The sequence below is a fragment of the Triticum urartu genome, chromosome 4A, assembly GCF_056163025.1.
Source record: "Triticum urartu cultivar PI428250 chromosome 4A, HENAU_Tu73, whole genome shotgun sequence".
NCBI classification, from domain to species: domain Eukaryota; kingdom Viridiplantae; phylum Streptophyta; class Magnoliopsida; order Poales; family Poaceae; genus Triticum; species Triticum urartu.
This window is the reverse complement of record NC_141876.1, coordinates 9,023,194-9,038,185: the sequence shown is the minus strand read 5'-3', so window position 1 is coordinate 9,038,185 and position 14,992 is coordinate 9,023,194. Positions and strand designations below refer to the sequence as shown.

At 45.8% G+C, this 14,992-nt stretch overlaps 1 protein-coding gene across 2 annotated transcripts; it reads right to left on the bottom strand.

Moving 5' to 3' along the window:
• Nucleotides 1-3,012: 3,012 nt before the first annotated feature.
• Nucleotides 3,013-6,137, bottom strand: LOC147974361 (histidine-containing phosphotransfer protein 2-like). 2 transcript variants are annotated; one of them, XM_087517421.1, is made up of 6 exons: nucleotides 5,861-6,137; nucleotides 5,627-5,748; nucleotides 5,457-5,525; nucleotides 4,208-4,279; nucleotides 3,745-3,817; nucleotides 3,013-3,365 (listed from the first exon to the last, which is right to left on the bottom strand). In XM_087517421.1, exons 1-6 carry the CDS (start codon nucleotides 5,918-5,920, stop codon nucleotides 3,330-3,332), a joined length of 432 nt encoding a protein of 143 aa, XP_087373547.1. In that variant the 5' UTR covers nucleotides 5,921-6,137; the 3' UTR covers nucleotides 3,013-3,329. The 2 variants fall into 2 exon arrangements, with proteins under 2 accessions (XP_087373547.1, XP_087373548.1); XM_087517422.1 differs by lacking the exon at nucleotides 4,208-4,279.
• Between the last annotated feature and the right edge of the window lie 8,855 nt (nucleotides 6,138-14,992).

Sequence of the window (14,992 nt, the reverse complement as noted above, 5' to 3'; positions counted from 1 at the left end):
GTATTATAGACAGAGACATCTAGAGTCGGAAGATCCATATGGTTCCTTTACCCTATCGATTCTGGATGAGTTCCGGAATTTAGAAGTATGATGGAAACACCAAGTCGGAAACTTGCCTCGCAGATTACCTATTGCCCGTGCAGATCGGAGGCGGTAACGAGAATCTATCTACGCGGAACTTGTCTCTTTCCTGGAGGGATCAACTAGAGCGTGGATCAACAATCTACCGGAAAATAGTATTTACCCCTGACAAGAGCTGGAGGATGTCTTCTTCAAGAACTTCTAGGGTATGTAAACGCGTCTCGAAGGTTAATAGGAACTAATGCTTTTGTGTGCGAGGGCCCAAGGAGATGCTACTTGTGAGCTGCGTTGAGATTTTCTCGAAAAGAAGTGAATTGCAGTACAGTAGAGATAAGTATTTCCCTTAGTTAAAAACCAAAATTATCAATCCAGTAGAAGAACCACACGAAACCTCGTTATCAGCACCTACACACAAAAGAGCAAATACTTGCACCCGACGTGATCAAGAGGATTGTCAATCCCCTTGGTGGTCGTTTGCAAGGATCAAATCTGATAGTAATAGATAGAAATAAAACATAAAATAAAATAACGATAAATAAATTGCAGCAAGATATTTTTAGAAACAAAAAGCATACGGTGGGTAAACAAATTACTGTTGAAGACGTATCAGGAGAACACTCGGGATTATATAGAGGTGGACTCAGCTAAGCAACGCCGTGGAGGGTATCACAAAGGACAGAGCCATCCTGGCCTTCCAACGGGGTGTGAGGTACAAACACCTCCAGCTCAAGCTGGGGCTAACTAGGATTACGTCCATGCGCCTATTGATGGACATGGCCAACAAATATGCAAATGGAGAGGAAGATGACAGATTCCAAAAAGGAGAACCTCAAACCAGCCGACTGCTCATAATGGGTAGAACAATTAGATTTGCAAGAGCGACAAGAACAAGCGCCGTCAGAATAGACGTTGGAGATGGTCGCATTTGTCAGCTAAGGAAAGAAAGGTGTGGGGCAGAAAAAAGAATGGAGCCCGCGAAATAAACAGGAGAGTGAGAATATACTGGACAAGCCTTGTTGTATCAAGAATAATTTGGAATTCGGACACACACGCACACGCACACGCGAGCGCGCGCGCACGCACACACACACACACTAGCACTTATGCCCATGCTTTGCGACCGAAAAGAAAATTAGAGTTATGTGCAATCACAATGGTTCATAGCGAATACACTATGAAGAAATGCTAGTTGTCCCACCTATATATGCAAAGAAATGCTGATTGTTCCATTCACCTAAACATCCAACAGTGCTACCGACGGCAGGGAGGCGCACGCTGAGGTCTAGAAGAAATACATATCAGCCGCACAATCACGAAAGGAGCCATAGCGTAGTTGGGAGTTCCACGTAAGGTCATCGGTGCATAGCGTAATTGGGAGTTTTTTTTTCGGGGTTGTAGTTGGGAGTTCCACATAAGGTCATCGGTGCCTACTAGACGCTCAGAACACGGGCAGTCATCTGGACATAGCTGGCTAGCCATGCCTCGCTTGTTTTTTTTTGAGATAAGCCTCGCTTGATGCAGGGCCGTCTTTTGCCCCGGACAACATGAAATATCCATGCATCTGTTTCTTGATATAATTAGAATTTTCATCCATGCACAGGCCTAATGAAACAACGGGAGGAACCCGTCAGGCGAAGGCCCAACCCAGCAAATTGGAAACTCAATCTTGTGTGGGCTTTGACACAGATAACAAAATTTATAGAAAAAATAACTTCACTTTAGAACACATCATCTTGTCTGGCTGGGTGGCAACCCCTGGGTTGTCTCTTTAACCCGCGCCACGGATAACAAAATCTATAGAAAAAATAACTTCACCTTAGAACACATCATCTTATCTGGAGGGTGGCAACCCCTGGGTTGTCTCTTGTATAGATCGTGCGTTTGACTCCTGGCTCCGGCGATTATTTTTTAGTCTTCAGCAGACTCCCGGTTTCGTTCGTACGTACGGGACGAGCACATATGTCCGTGCATTGCAACGGGAAAGAAAATTAGGGTTATGTGCAATCACAATGATTCATAGCGAGTACACTATGAAGAAACGCTAGTTGTTCCACCTATGTATGCAAAGAAATGCTGATTGTCCCATTCACCTAAACATCCAACAGTGCTACCGACGGCAGGGAGGCGCACGCCGAGGTCTAGAAGAAATACATATCAACCGCACAATCACAAAAGGAGCCATAGTGTAGTTGGGAATTCCACGTAAGGTCATCGGTGCATAGGGTAGTTGGGAGTTCTTTTTTTGTGGGGAGTAGTTGGGAGTTCCCCGTAAGGTCATCCGTGCCTATTAGACGCCCAGACCACCGACGGTCATCTGGACATCGCCGGCTAGCCATGCCTCGCTTGATGCAAGGCCGTCTTTTGCCCCGTACAACATGAAATATTCATTCATCTGTTTCTTGGCATAATTAGAATTTGCATCCATGCATAGGCCCAACGAAACAACGGGAGGAATCCGTCAGGCGAAGGCCCAACCCAGCAACGTGGAAACTCAACCTTGCGTGGGCTTCGACTTTGTGTGGGATCTTTAACCAGCGTCACAGATAACAAAATCTATAGAACCGATAACTTCACATTAGAATGCATTATCTTGTCTGGATGGGTGGCAACCCCTTGGTTGCCTCTTGTATAGGTCGTGTGTTCGACTCCTGGCTCAGGCGATCCCTGAGGACTGCAAGCTTCATGATCCCCTAGATGTTGCCCTGCATCACCTTTAGGGGCCCCTCCCAGCATATCCGTTGTTCTTCTCTGGCGGACAAACGATCAGTTCGCTGTTGCGGCGATGCTGCGAGATTCTGATGGTGGTGACAGCGGCCAGGAGGCAACACCTCTCGGTATACCGGCCAACAACAAGATTTTAGCTTGGTTCAAGAACCAACAAATCTCTCCCCTCACCCAAAGGGGAGGAAACAACATTTCACAAGACGGTAATTAAAAACAACAAACAACATACAAGAAACCAAGCCAAAAAGAAACCAACCAAATATAGAGTTTACGCATAGCCAACAGGCTATCCATGACACACGAGTATATAGTGTTGATAGACAAAGACATCGACACACAAGACAACAAGTTCCATTTGCAGGGTGGTCGCGAGCCCGGAGTGCCAAAGCAAGAATCGTCATGTGATTCCACGCTTCCCCCTCCAAAAGCCCAGCAACTGCTGAATGCTGACTACATCTTGAGAGATACATCCTCCGCATCATGCCAGATCACACGGGGCTATGCTCTTTTGGCTTCAATTACTGCTACTTAGGACCCAAGGCTGCAATCTGCTGCTCCAACTACATCAAAAGAAGAATAGATTATTATGATAGGTCTACGAAGTACAGTGCTGCTTAAGTGGGTACATGGCAAAGGTTAAGTTGAGCTGGGAAACAAGGAGATACAACTGCTTTTTTTGAGCTAATGTATACATCTAACGAAACATTGTGACAAAATTAAGGCAGAAACATTCAACGACCAAATGGGACTTTCGAAAACCTCGAACTAAGTGCTCCAGAAACCAAAAAACATATTGCTATAAAAATTTCAACAGTAACAAAAATAAGATCAAGGCTATTATTGTTTTTTTATCTTAAGCAATATATGACCAGTCTATGTATTTACGATACTTGTGAGAAGTTGGAAGTCAAAAGCCAACATAGACGCATAAGATGCTACCTGCATAATGGCCTGTAGCCTGCCGCGCACATCATAGAACTCGTTCCTAAGAAGATTCAATGCCGTGAGACACCTGAAATAATGCAAACACACCACACTGTCACGTTCTGAAGGGGTTAAGCAAACTGAATTGAAATGCTTCGGAAATTGTAACCCGTTGTTTGAGAAAGAACTCTAGCCATCAAAACTTAGTTGTGGTATAAACAGAAGTCTAGAGTAACAAGTTACATGAGAATTATCAAAGAGGCATATATTGAGATAAAGAAGTGAGTTATATCAATCACCTTATTGGAGATGAAGTGAACAAGCAGGTTAGTTCTTATGAACCTTAGATTAATATGAGCCAAAAATAGTGTCATAAAAGACAAAATAAGCTTGCAGGTTTCACAGAGGGGATTTGATAATCACATAGAGTAGAGAATAATTACTATGCAACATATATAGTAAGGTATCAAGAACTGACCCTTCTTTGTTCTTTGCCTTGTAGAACTGGCGAAAGTGCTCGCAGGCGAGGTTAACTTTCCTAGCACCAACACTGATACATGCTAAAAAGAGCAAGATCAAGAAACTGAAAATTTCTCAAACTTAACAAACGCTAAGGAATGTTGATTCACATAAGCATAATTGCGGTGTCACAATAATATTGGGGGAGTCATTCATCATGGTTATTACCAAGATATTTTTTTTGATAAACCGGAAAAGAAAACAACATTGTTGGCCTTATGTGCGATAGCAGTTAGTAGTGCTAGAGATATTTATAAAACGATAAAATTTCCCTGGCCTAACAGGATGAATATCGGCATTTCCATTTGCACAGAACACAACTAAACTCGTCTCTTGGAATTATGGCTAAACGACAACACAAACTGCACAAGGCACATACCCACAACGTATACACACCCACGACGACAGATCCAAATAGAGACAGCATCAATGTATGTAGCGGAGAAACACCCATTGGCGTTACATAGAGCAGGAGATCATTAATACGTTGTTGAATATCACATTCAATAGTACGAGAAATTTCCACAAGACGACAAAGTTTTCCTAGACAAGTTTTAGCATTACCATTGGCAGGAATGCCGACAATTCCATCTTATGAAATATGAAACAAAACTAAACTCAGCTCTTCTATTGATGTGTATACGACAACCGCAAACGACACAACACCGACACATCCGAATAGAAATGTGGACAGACGAGGAAAACCGCCACCACCGTTATCCTGAATAGCATATCACTAGTAATAACATGATGGCTCACAAGACGACAAAGTTTCAATTTCTCGTCGAGCCATAACATTGCCGTTGGATGAATACCAGTACCCCCGTTAGGTACACAACAATTATTTCCTTAACGAGTTTTAGCATTTTGCCATTGCCAGGAATGCCGACAATTCCGTTATACTAAACCCAGCTCTTATATTTATGCGTATACGACAACCGCAAATGACACAGCACCGACACATCCTAATAGATTTGTGGACAGACAAGAAAAACCGCCATCGCCGTTACGCTGAATAGCATATCACTAGCTAATACCAGGAAGGCTCGCAAGACGACAAAGTTTTAATTTCTCGTCGAGCCTTAAACATTGCCGTTGGACACTTATACTTATGGCTACGCAGTAGTGCGAAGCCGCAAACAACACCTACCAAAGGGTAATGCCCATGACAAACACATCAGAATCGATGCAGTGGGGAAATAAATCACCTGCAGCTGCACGCCTTGAGCTGGTGCACCAGTTCGCCCACCATTTCGAAGTTGACGACGGGCAGGTTCCTGGGAGGGAATCAGAAATTAAGCAGAGGAGACGAAATCAATACTCAAGACGATCGGGATAAGGAGAGCAGAGGGCTTGGGCGCGGTGGTACGGCACGGACAGAAGGCTGGTGATATCGTTGAGCATCCTGTCGGCGTCGCCGAGGAAGATGTTGATGACCTCGGGGACGAACCCCTCGTCCTGTGGCGACTGCAGCTGTTGGTAGTACTCGTCCAGAATTCCCTGGATCCATCAGGCCAAGTCAGAAGACAGCCATACAGCCATCCGGGGCACGAATTCCAGCCCCAGGGCCACACGGTCGCGCGCTACAGAGTTGAGGGGAGGGACGACTCACCGTGGCGTACATGTAGCTGATGTGCTCGTTGAGCTGGCTTCTTAGCGCGGCGGCCGACATGGCGAAGCGAGGAGGTCCGGGAGTCCGGCGATCCGGGAGACAGAGGTCGGAATTCGAAGCTGCTGGCGGAGTGGACGAGGACAGGAGAGGAGTGCAGGTCACGGAGGCTCTCTCACGGAGCCTTTTGGCAGGGAGTGCTCGTTAAACTCTACTGTGCTGGCCGCTATCAATGAAGAGCTTGGAGAGGAGTGCAGGCAGGTCACGGTGGCTCTCTCACGGAGCCTTTTGGCAGGGAGTGCTCTACTGGCTGGCCGTCATCAATGAAGAGCTTAAAGTTGAAGATGGCATACGTGCGTGTGCATGCAGCTACATTTTGGTGGATGAATGGATGGATGCCGGGCCAGTAAGCTACAGGTTGACCACGACAGCGTCAGCCAGGCAAGCAGATGCTAGAAGGGCTTGACCACTCGTTCGGTCCTTAGCCCATGCCCCACTGGTCATTGACGGAAGGGAGTGTTGCTTTTGCAATGCATAGCCCCTCACTAAATAGTAAACTAGATCGGGATCGCGCCTTGGCGCGAGGGTGTCTGTTCAAACATTTTGGTCAAGCAAGTAATACTAAGTCCTAAGTCCAGTAGTAATCTTGGTTTAGCATATACATTCATACAGAGTAACAATACAATGAAGATTCAGTACAATAATGTTCATCTAAGGTTGTCTGAATTTCAGTTTCACATGAATATATATTTACTAAAACACTTCCACTATTTGCACCAGAAGGCATCGTAAATGGTCCTCCAATGTGTTCTTGATGCCGAGCCCTACAGAGAAGGAAGAAGGGAACATGCGATCAAAGAGCACTACAAGAAAACTGAGATGCTGTGTCGAAAATCCTCGTGACGGAGATGGACAATGTCATGGAAATACCTAATGTGTGATATTTTCGTGGGTGGCGTCATTGATTACCGCAAATCAGAGACGATAGAAGTCACTAAGTCGTTTCAACCTTTGAGCGCACCTGGCTACCAATTTCTACGACGGTTTGGTAATTTCTTTGACGAACCTAATAGAGTCGCCGAATATTGCGAATGTTTTATGATAAAATTTTCTCAACTAATGTCTACCGATGGGACCCGCCATAGCTGCTTCCACTAGTAGAAAATAGGGCTTTGGTCACAGCTCAATATACAAATTAGTCCCGGTTGCATTACGAACAGGGACTAATGTGAGCATTAGTCCTGGTTCGAGCGGCTAAAGGCATTAGTCCCGGTTCAAATGAGACCTTTAGTCCCGTTTTGAGACACGAACCGCGACTAAAGGGTGCGATGCTCTTTAGTCCCGGTTCGTGTCTCAAACCGGGACTAAAGATTAGACCTTTAGTCCCGGTTTGAGACACGAATCGGGACTAAATGGTGTGATGCCCTTTATTCTCGGTTCGTGTCTCGAACCGGGACTAAAGGGGTTCGTGTCTCAAACCCTACCACCCCCCTTGTATCGTCATTTCAGTTTTGAAAAAAACAAAAGAAAATGATAAAAACTTCAAAAAATAAAATCCTTCGAGATATAGTTATATTACTACATCTACTAGTTAGGAAAATTTTAAAACTTAAATTTGGACATGTTTTGTAAAAAAATGTTATGAAAAAGTAAAACGGCCATAACTTCTGCATACGATGTCGAAAAAACGTATGATATATCAAAATGTTCAGCATGAAAATCTGCATCCGATTTTGACTGCCGTAGGCCTGTTTGCAAATTTTTTGAATCCTCAAATTTTAAAAGAAAAAATGTTATGCTCAAATGTCGTTTTTTTAAATTTCGGTTAAATCTGGTCAAACTACTTATTCAAGAAGTATTAGTGTTACTAAATAATTATTCAAGAATATTAGTTTTACTAAATAATTATTTCAGTTTTTTTGATTTTTGGTTAAATTTGGTCACACTATGGTCAAACTACTTATTCAAGAAATATTAGTGTTACTAAATAATTATTGTTTTTTAGAATAATAGTTTCAAACTCAAACAGTGAAACATGTGACTTCATGCTCAAGCTAAACTCCTGAGGGTTAATAGGATTGACATCTTACTATTGTCAGGAAAACAACAAATGCAGACTTGGAAACGAGGGAGAATAGAACCCGGAAGTTAAACGTGCTCAGGCTTGAGTAGTGAGAGGATGGGTGACCGGCCGGGAAGTTAGATAATTTGGAATGATGAGGGGTGATTAGAGATTAGAGGTTAAATTGAGCAGTGATGAGGGGTGTTTAGAGATTAAATTATCAAATAATTCAGAAATTTGAAAATCGGGAAAATTAAAAAAATTTAAAAAAAAATCATAAAATTTCCTTTAGTCCCGGTTGGTGTCCAGACAGCGGCCACGTGGAGGGCCTTTAGTCCCGGTTCGTAACAGAACCGGGCCCTCTAGAACCGGGACAAATGGGCCTTTTTCTACTAGTGTTCATGGCTTATTGAGCGGTAGGACCTGTGTACCAATGTTTGCAGTAGGACCCACCTTGTTTTTTTAGAGTCTAGTGAGCTCTATAAATATTTTCTTCCATCTAATATAGATAGGTAATAGCCAGTGAAAAACTTATTTTGTTCCACCTAAAAAAATAGATAGTGGCCGGGCAAAAAAAACTTGAAACCATGCATTCATGAGCTGATGTTATTTCGTTCTATACAAAAATAAAAATGGAAATATAAGTTAACAAGTAAAAGTTTGGTACACGGGGTTTGAACCGGGGACCATTATGGTCTGAGCAAACGGCGGTGCTAATAGGCTAGAATTTTATTTAGATACTTATATGTATTTAGATACTATATGCATCCGAAAAATAATATTATGGTCATTGACCGAATGGAGCGTCCCTTTTGCAATGCATAGCCTATCACTAAGAAGTACATTGCATACATATACTATATGTTAGTTTAGCTAATGCATATTCTTGGCATGTTGATATCTTTTACCTCGAAAACATAAATACATAAAAAACATAAATACGTAATAATGTTGGTTTGTGCTAAAACAAGGAAAGAAATCATGATTTCATCAGATGCAAAATGCCAAATCAATTTGTAGATTTTTTAGTGGTATTCACATCGGATCCGGCTTGCCTACTCCCTCTCCATGCTTCCATCCGTGCTCCCACTTCATCCTACGGCTATCTTTTTCCCTTTTTCCTTTCTAATCTAATCATCTCCCCCCTGATTTTAAGAGGGTGGGGCCAGACCTTATTTTGTCCAATCAAATCAAGCCACATATGCGGGAGTACGGATGGGCACACGGGGAGGGAGCAGGCAAGTCTCGTCCATTCACATCGGACGTGGACTTTAATTTGGAACATGGTTCCATGGGAACCCCCTGCGAATAGTAAATTTGGAAAACATACTTGGACAAAAAATCTGATCTTTTTGTAAGATATGTAGCCGACCGATATACTCGCGTATGAAGCTTCATGATGAAATGATATCCGTGGTATTCTGAGCAAAAATGACGAAATGATGCTATAAAAAAGGCAACTGCTAGGCGTCAGCCGGAAAGGATCAGCCGCCTCGCCAGCCATCGATTCACCCTAATAAGAACCCGTTTGATCCTCCTGTTGAGTTGACCATGCCATCTCTTCAATCCCCATGTACGCAACATCCGCGTAAGTTGCAAAAAAAACACCTGCATAAGTTGCAAAGCAGCATCCCCGATTCCCGACCCATGCCCTCGTGTACCTCCAGTGGGGGCATCAGCTTCCGTCGACAGAGCATGCTGTAACATAGCATCCTACACGACTCCGGCGGCAGCTCATAAGCTCATCACGCTCGAGCATGCTGCAATGCAGCACCCACGTGACTTCGGCTAGCAACCGCGCTAGTCCATCTTGCAAGCACAACGGTGGCAGCATGCGATGCTACATCACAACTCCTTTCTTCCTGCTTGCCACGGATCTCTGGCTTGCAGCACCCTGACCCGGCTCTATCGCAACCTTGAAGTAGCCGACGCTCCAAGCTAGCGGCCATATGACACTCCGGTGAGTGGCCTCAAAGTACGAGCACATTAGCTGCTATGACCACCCGTTGAACCAACGACAACTGTTGCATTGTCGGCGAGCTCTTAGGTTGCAGCATCGGCCGCGGCTACCATGCCGACAAGCTTGTGGTAGCAACGTCAACGAGGCTCTGCAGTTGCAGCATCGGCATGCGAGTGCGGTCTTGTAACATTGGCCTCTAGCAACGCTAGATTGCAGCAGGCCAGGAGCCATGGCAGCTGCGACGACCGGCTACAATAGCATTGCCGCACTCTGGCGAGGATATAAGGTTCCAGAACTAGCGAGTGCTGCCACGAGCGGCTTCCTGGGTTAGATCGAGTAGATGCTACGGGGGAGATCTGATCAACACGCTGGGGGTAGGAGAAAAAAATAGCGGTGAATGCTTTGTTGGTCGGGAGCTGAGATGCGCTGGTCTCAGCGGGATGCGTGGCAAGCATAGGAGGCATCTCAAGGATTTTCCAATAAAAACACACTTTTGAACGAATAGTATGTTGTTGTTAACCTTGTCCTCTTTCCTAGTTTCCTAAGACTGTACGTCTTTCTTCTTTGTGTTTCAGTTATAGACACCTAGGAGTTTATCTGTACGTGTTTTGTACGTACATGTTTCTGTATGGCCAGAAGCGTGCTTAGTCCACGTTGCAGCCAAGTCGTGTCTAACGTTTTCGTAGCACGAGCGAGTCCACGATCTGAAGCCGTGGGATGGTGCGAGCATGTTGGGTCGGGGCGTAGAAGTCGCTCAGTTTGTTTTCCCTGTTGAATAAAAGAAGAGAAACAGAAAAGACGCTGGAATTAAGGCGTCGCAAAACTGTCTCCCGTGTTCGTGTGTGTTTTCTGTTCGTCCTCGAGTTCCTCCTGGGCTCAGATCGAGGCATCCACAGATCGCGTGTGTGTAGATCACGACCTGAAAGCTGTCAATTGGTATCAGAGCTTCGGGTTTCTAGGTTCCTGCGGCGTCCGGCGGCGGTGATCGGAGGCGATTGGTGGAGATGGGGGATACGTCTCCTAAGAAGAGCGACGGGAAGAGCGGCGGCAGCGGTGGCGGAAAGTACACGCCGCCGGCAGCCAGGAGGCCGAGCACAGGCGACGGTGATGGCGCCGTGGTGCTGGCTGCTCCGTCGAGAGCCACCAATGTGCCCGTGCAGTACCCCATGCTGACGGACACGAACTACTCTTTGTGGGATATCAAGATGAAAGTGTTGATGAAGGCGCTACGTGTCTGGTCGGCGATTGATGGCTCCGGTGAGTACGACCAAGCGGCGGACGAGGGGGCCTTCGCGGCGCTCTCCCAGTCCGTCCCGGATCATGTTATGCTGCAGGTTGCGGACTGTGACACCGCGCAGGAGGCGTGGGAGATGATCCGATGTGCCCGCGTCGGAGAGGATCGCGTGAAGAAGGCACGCGCGCGGCAACTGAAAAGGCAGTTCGATCGCCTCGACATGGCGGACGGGGAAACTATCCCGGAGTTTGCCAGGAAACTCACCACACTGGTGAGCGAGATCCGCTCCCTCGGCGTCACCCTTGGGGAAGAGGCCGTGGTGGAGCGTCTATTCAGCGCCGTCCCGGATCGCTTCGCTGACATCGTCAACACCATTGAGCAGTGGGGTGACATGTCGACGATGACTCTGCAGGAGGCAGTTGGGCGCCTCACAGCGTTCGAGGAGAACCAGCGCGGGCGCCGGCAGAACCGCAGCGACAAGGATGAGCAGCTGATGCTCGTCACACGTGCCCTCGAATCGCTGATGAAAGGAAAGAAATCGACTGACAGTGGCGGTGCCTCAGGTTCCGGTGCAAAGAGAGGCGGAGGACAAGGCGGCAGCCAGGACAAAGGTCGTGGTGACCATGGCCGGAACAATGGGAAGGGCAAGCAGAAAAAGCATCGTAAGTTTGATATTTCAAAAGTTAAGTGTTTTAACTGCAATGTCAATGGTCATTTCGCCTCTGATTGCCCGGAACCGAAGCGAGAGAAGGCCAATCTTGTGCAAAAGCAAGTTGATGAGGATCCAGCACTGTTGTTGACAGAGGTGTGCACTCTGGTTGAGGTGACAGAGACAGTGAGTGAAACTGTGATGCTGCACGAGGACAAAGTACAACCTAAGCTGCAGGGAAGCATGGATAAGGCCTGGTATTTGGACACCGGGGCTAGCAACCATATGACTGGGTGCTTAAACAAATTTGCAGAGATCGATCATTCCATTCGCGGTGCAGTGAAATTTGGAGATGGTTCCACTGTTGAGATCGAGGGACGAGGCTCGGTTTTGTTTGAGGCATACACTGGTGATCACCGCATCTTGACTGAGGTGTACTACATACCGAGGCTGAAAAACAATATCATTAGCCTCGGCCAGCTTGACGAGATAGGCTGCAAATATTCAGTTGAGGATGGAGTGATGGTGGTGCAAGACCGAGAGTGCAAGGTGCTAGCTAAAGTGAGAAGAACCAAAAACCGGCTGTATGTGTTTCATATTGACATCACATTGCCAGAGTGTTTGCTGTCCAAGTCAGGTGATGACGCATGGCTTTGGCATGCAAGATATGGTCATGTGAGCTTCTCAGCGCTAAGAATTTTAGGTCAGAAGGAGATGGTGAGAGGTTTACCATTGATAGATCAAGGTGATCGGTTTTGTGATGGCTGTTTGGTCGCTAAGCAGCGCCGTAGACCATTTCCTGCTGAAGCTAACTTTCGCGCAGACGAAGCTCTGCAGCTGTTGCACGGAGATCTCTGTGGCCCAATTTCTCCAGCAACTTTTGGTGGGAAAAAGTACTTCTTGTTGATAGTGGACGATTGCACTCGCTATATGTGGGTTGTGCTCATCAAAAGCAAGGATGAGGCACTAGGTGCAGTGAAGAAGATCAAGGCATCAGTTGAGACTGAATTGAAACTGACTGTCAGGGCACTTCGGATAGATAGAGGAGGCGAATTCACCTCAAGGGAGTTTGTTCAGTTCTGTGAAGATTTGGGGATCAAGCACCATCTCTCTGCTCCGTACTCGCCGCAACAAAATGGTGTGGTTGAACGCCGAAACCAAACTGTCGTGGGGATGGCGCGGAGCCTGTTGAAGAACAAACAATTGCCAGGTACTTTCTGGGGTGAAGCTGTAGCCACTGCAGTTTTTCTGCTCAACCGTGCACCAACTAAGAGTTTCCCAAATATGACTCCATATGAGGCTCTGTACAAGAAGAAACCGGATGTGCATTTTCTGCGCACATTTGGATGTCTTGGACATGTTAAGAAAATTGGTGCACATCTTCCCAAGCTGGCTGATCGCAGTTCGGTCATGATCTTCATTGGTTATGAGCCAAATTCAAAGGCATACAAAATGTTTGATCCAAGGACAAACAAACTGCACATCTCTCGTGAAGTAGTATTTGAAGAAGATGGACAGTGGGATTGGGTTTCAGAGAAGACTGAACCGACACAGCCGAGTAGTGTTACCTTCACAGTTCAGTATGGTGCACATCTGGACATTGGCGTGCCCATGCCATCTCCAATACCTGGGAATTGCAGGTTGATCACGAGGTGAGAAGTTCTGAAAGTACAGCTGAACCAGAGACCCCGATGACGGCGGTGCAGTCATCCCCAAACTCTGTATCACCACCAACAAATGTTTCAGAACCAACAACGTCAGAAGGACCACAAAGGTACCGGCTGCTCGACGATATTTATGATGAAACTTTCGAGATTGATGGTGATGAATATAGCTTGTGTATGTTGGGAATGGCTGAACCAACCTCGTACCTGGAGGCAAGCAAAGATGCATGCTGGAGGCGTGCAATGCAGGACGGTTTGAGCTCCATTAAAGAAAATAAGACTTGGAAGCTCACGCATCTACCACCAGGTACAAAGCCAATTGGTCTTAAGTGGGTTTTTAAATTGAAGAAGGACTCACATGGCAACGTAGTGAAGCATAAGGCCAGGTTAGTAGCCAAGGGATATGTTCAGAGGCATGGAATTGACTTTGAGGAGGTGTATGCACCTGTTGCTCGTTTGGAAACCATCAGACTTATCATTGCACTTGCAGCTCAGGAGGGTTGGGAAATACATCATATGGATGTAAAGTCAGCATTTTTAAATGGTGAACTTGCTGAGGAAGTGTTTGTGTCACAGCCACCAGGGTTTGAAGTGAATGGAGAGGAAGAAAAAGTTCTGAAATTGAGCAAAGCTTTGTATGGTCTGAAGCAAGCTCCAAGGGCATGGAACACAAAGTTGGATCAAACTCTAGTGCAACTAGGTTTTGAAAAATGTCCTTTGGAACACGCCCTATACAAGAAGTGTCATGGCACATCCAAGTTGCTGGTTGGAGTATATGTAGATGATTTAATCATTACTGGAACAAGCACTGAAGAAGTGGCTTCTTTCAAAAAGCAAATGAAAGACAGATTCAGTATGAGTGATCTGGGGTTGCTGTCATATTATCTTGGAATAGAAGTATGACAAAGTCCAAGGAACATCTTTCTCTGTCAGTCAGGCTATGCTACAAAAATTCTTGAGAAGGCGGGAATGATGGACTGTAACCCAGCACATGTGCCGATGGAACCCAAACTGAAATTGAGGAAAACCAGTACAGCTCCACCAGTAGATGCTACTGAATACCGTAGCATTGTTGGAAGTCTCAGGTACTTAGTTCATACACGACCGGACATTGCTTTCCTTGTCGGTATTGTCAGTAGGTTCATGGAGAAACCAACCAGTGAACACTTGGCTGCTGTCAAGCACATCCTTAAATATGTGAAGGGGTCACTGGATTATGGGTGCTGTTATGAGAGGAAGGAAGGAACAGCATTGCGCCTGTATGGCTATAGTGACAGTGATATGGCTGGGGATGTTGATGATCGAAAAAGCACAAGTGGAGTTATGTTCTATCTTGGCCCTTGTCTGATCACTTGGTTCTCACAGAAACAGAAAGTCGTCGCTGTCTCATCATGTGAAGCTGAATATATGGCGGGCGCATATGCAGCTTGTCAAGGAATATGGTTGGCGAGGCTATTAGCTGATGTGCTCGGGCAGGAGGTTGATCAAGTATTGCTGAAAATTGATAACCAGTCAGCTATAACTCTCTGCAAAAACCCGGTCTACCATGACAGGAGTAAGCATATT

What these genes read in the sequence shown, in the direction of transcription:
- LOC147974361 (XM_087517421.1), bottom strand. Translation starts at nt 5,920, where the DNA reads ATGTCGGCCGCCGCGCTAAGAAGCCAGCTCAACGAGCACATCAGCTAC. An exon ending in CTCAAGGCGTGCAGCTGCAG is followed by an intron (nt 4,280 to 5,456) that starts GTGATTTATTTC and finishes AGCATGTATCAG; the next exon opens with TGTTGGTGCTAGGAAAGTTA. An exon ending in GGCTACAGGCCATTATGCAG is followed by an intron (nt 3,366 to 3,744) that starts GTAGCATCTTAT and finishes CTTTTGATGTAG; the next exon opens with TTGGAGCAGCAGATTGCAGC.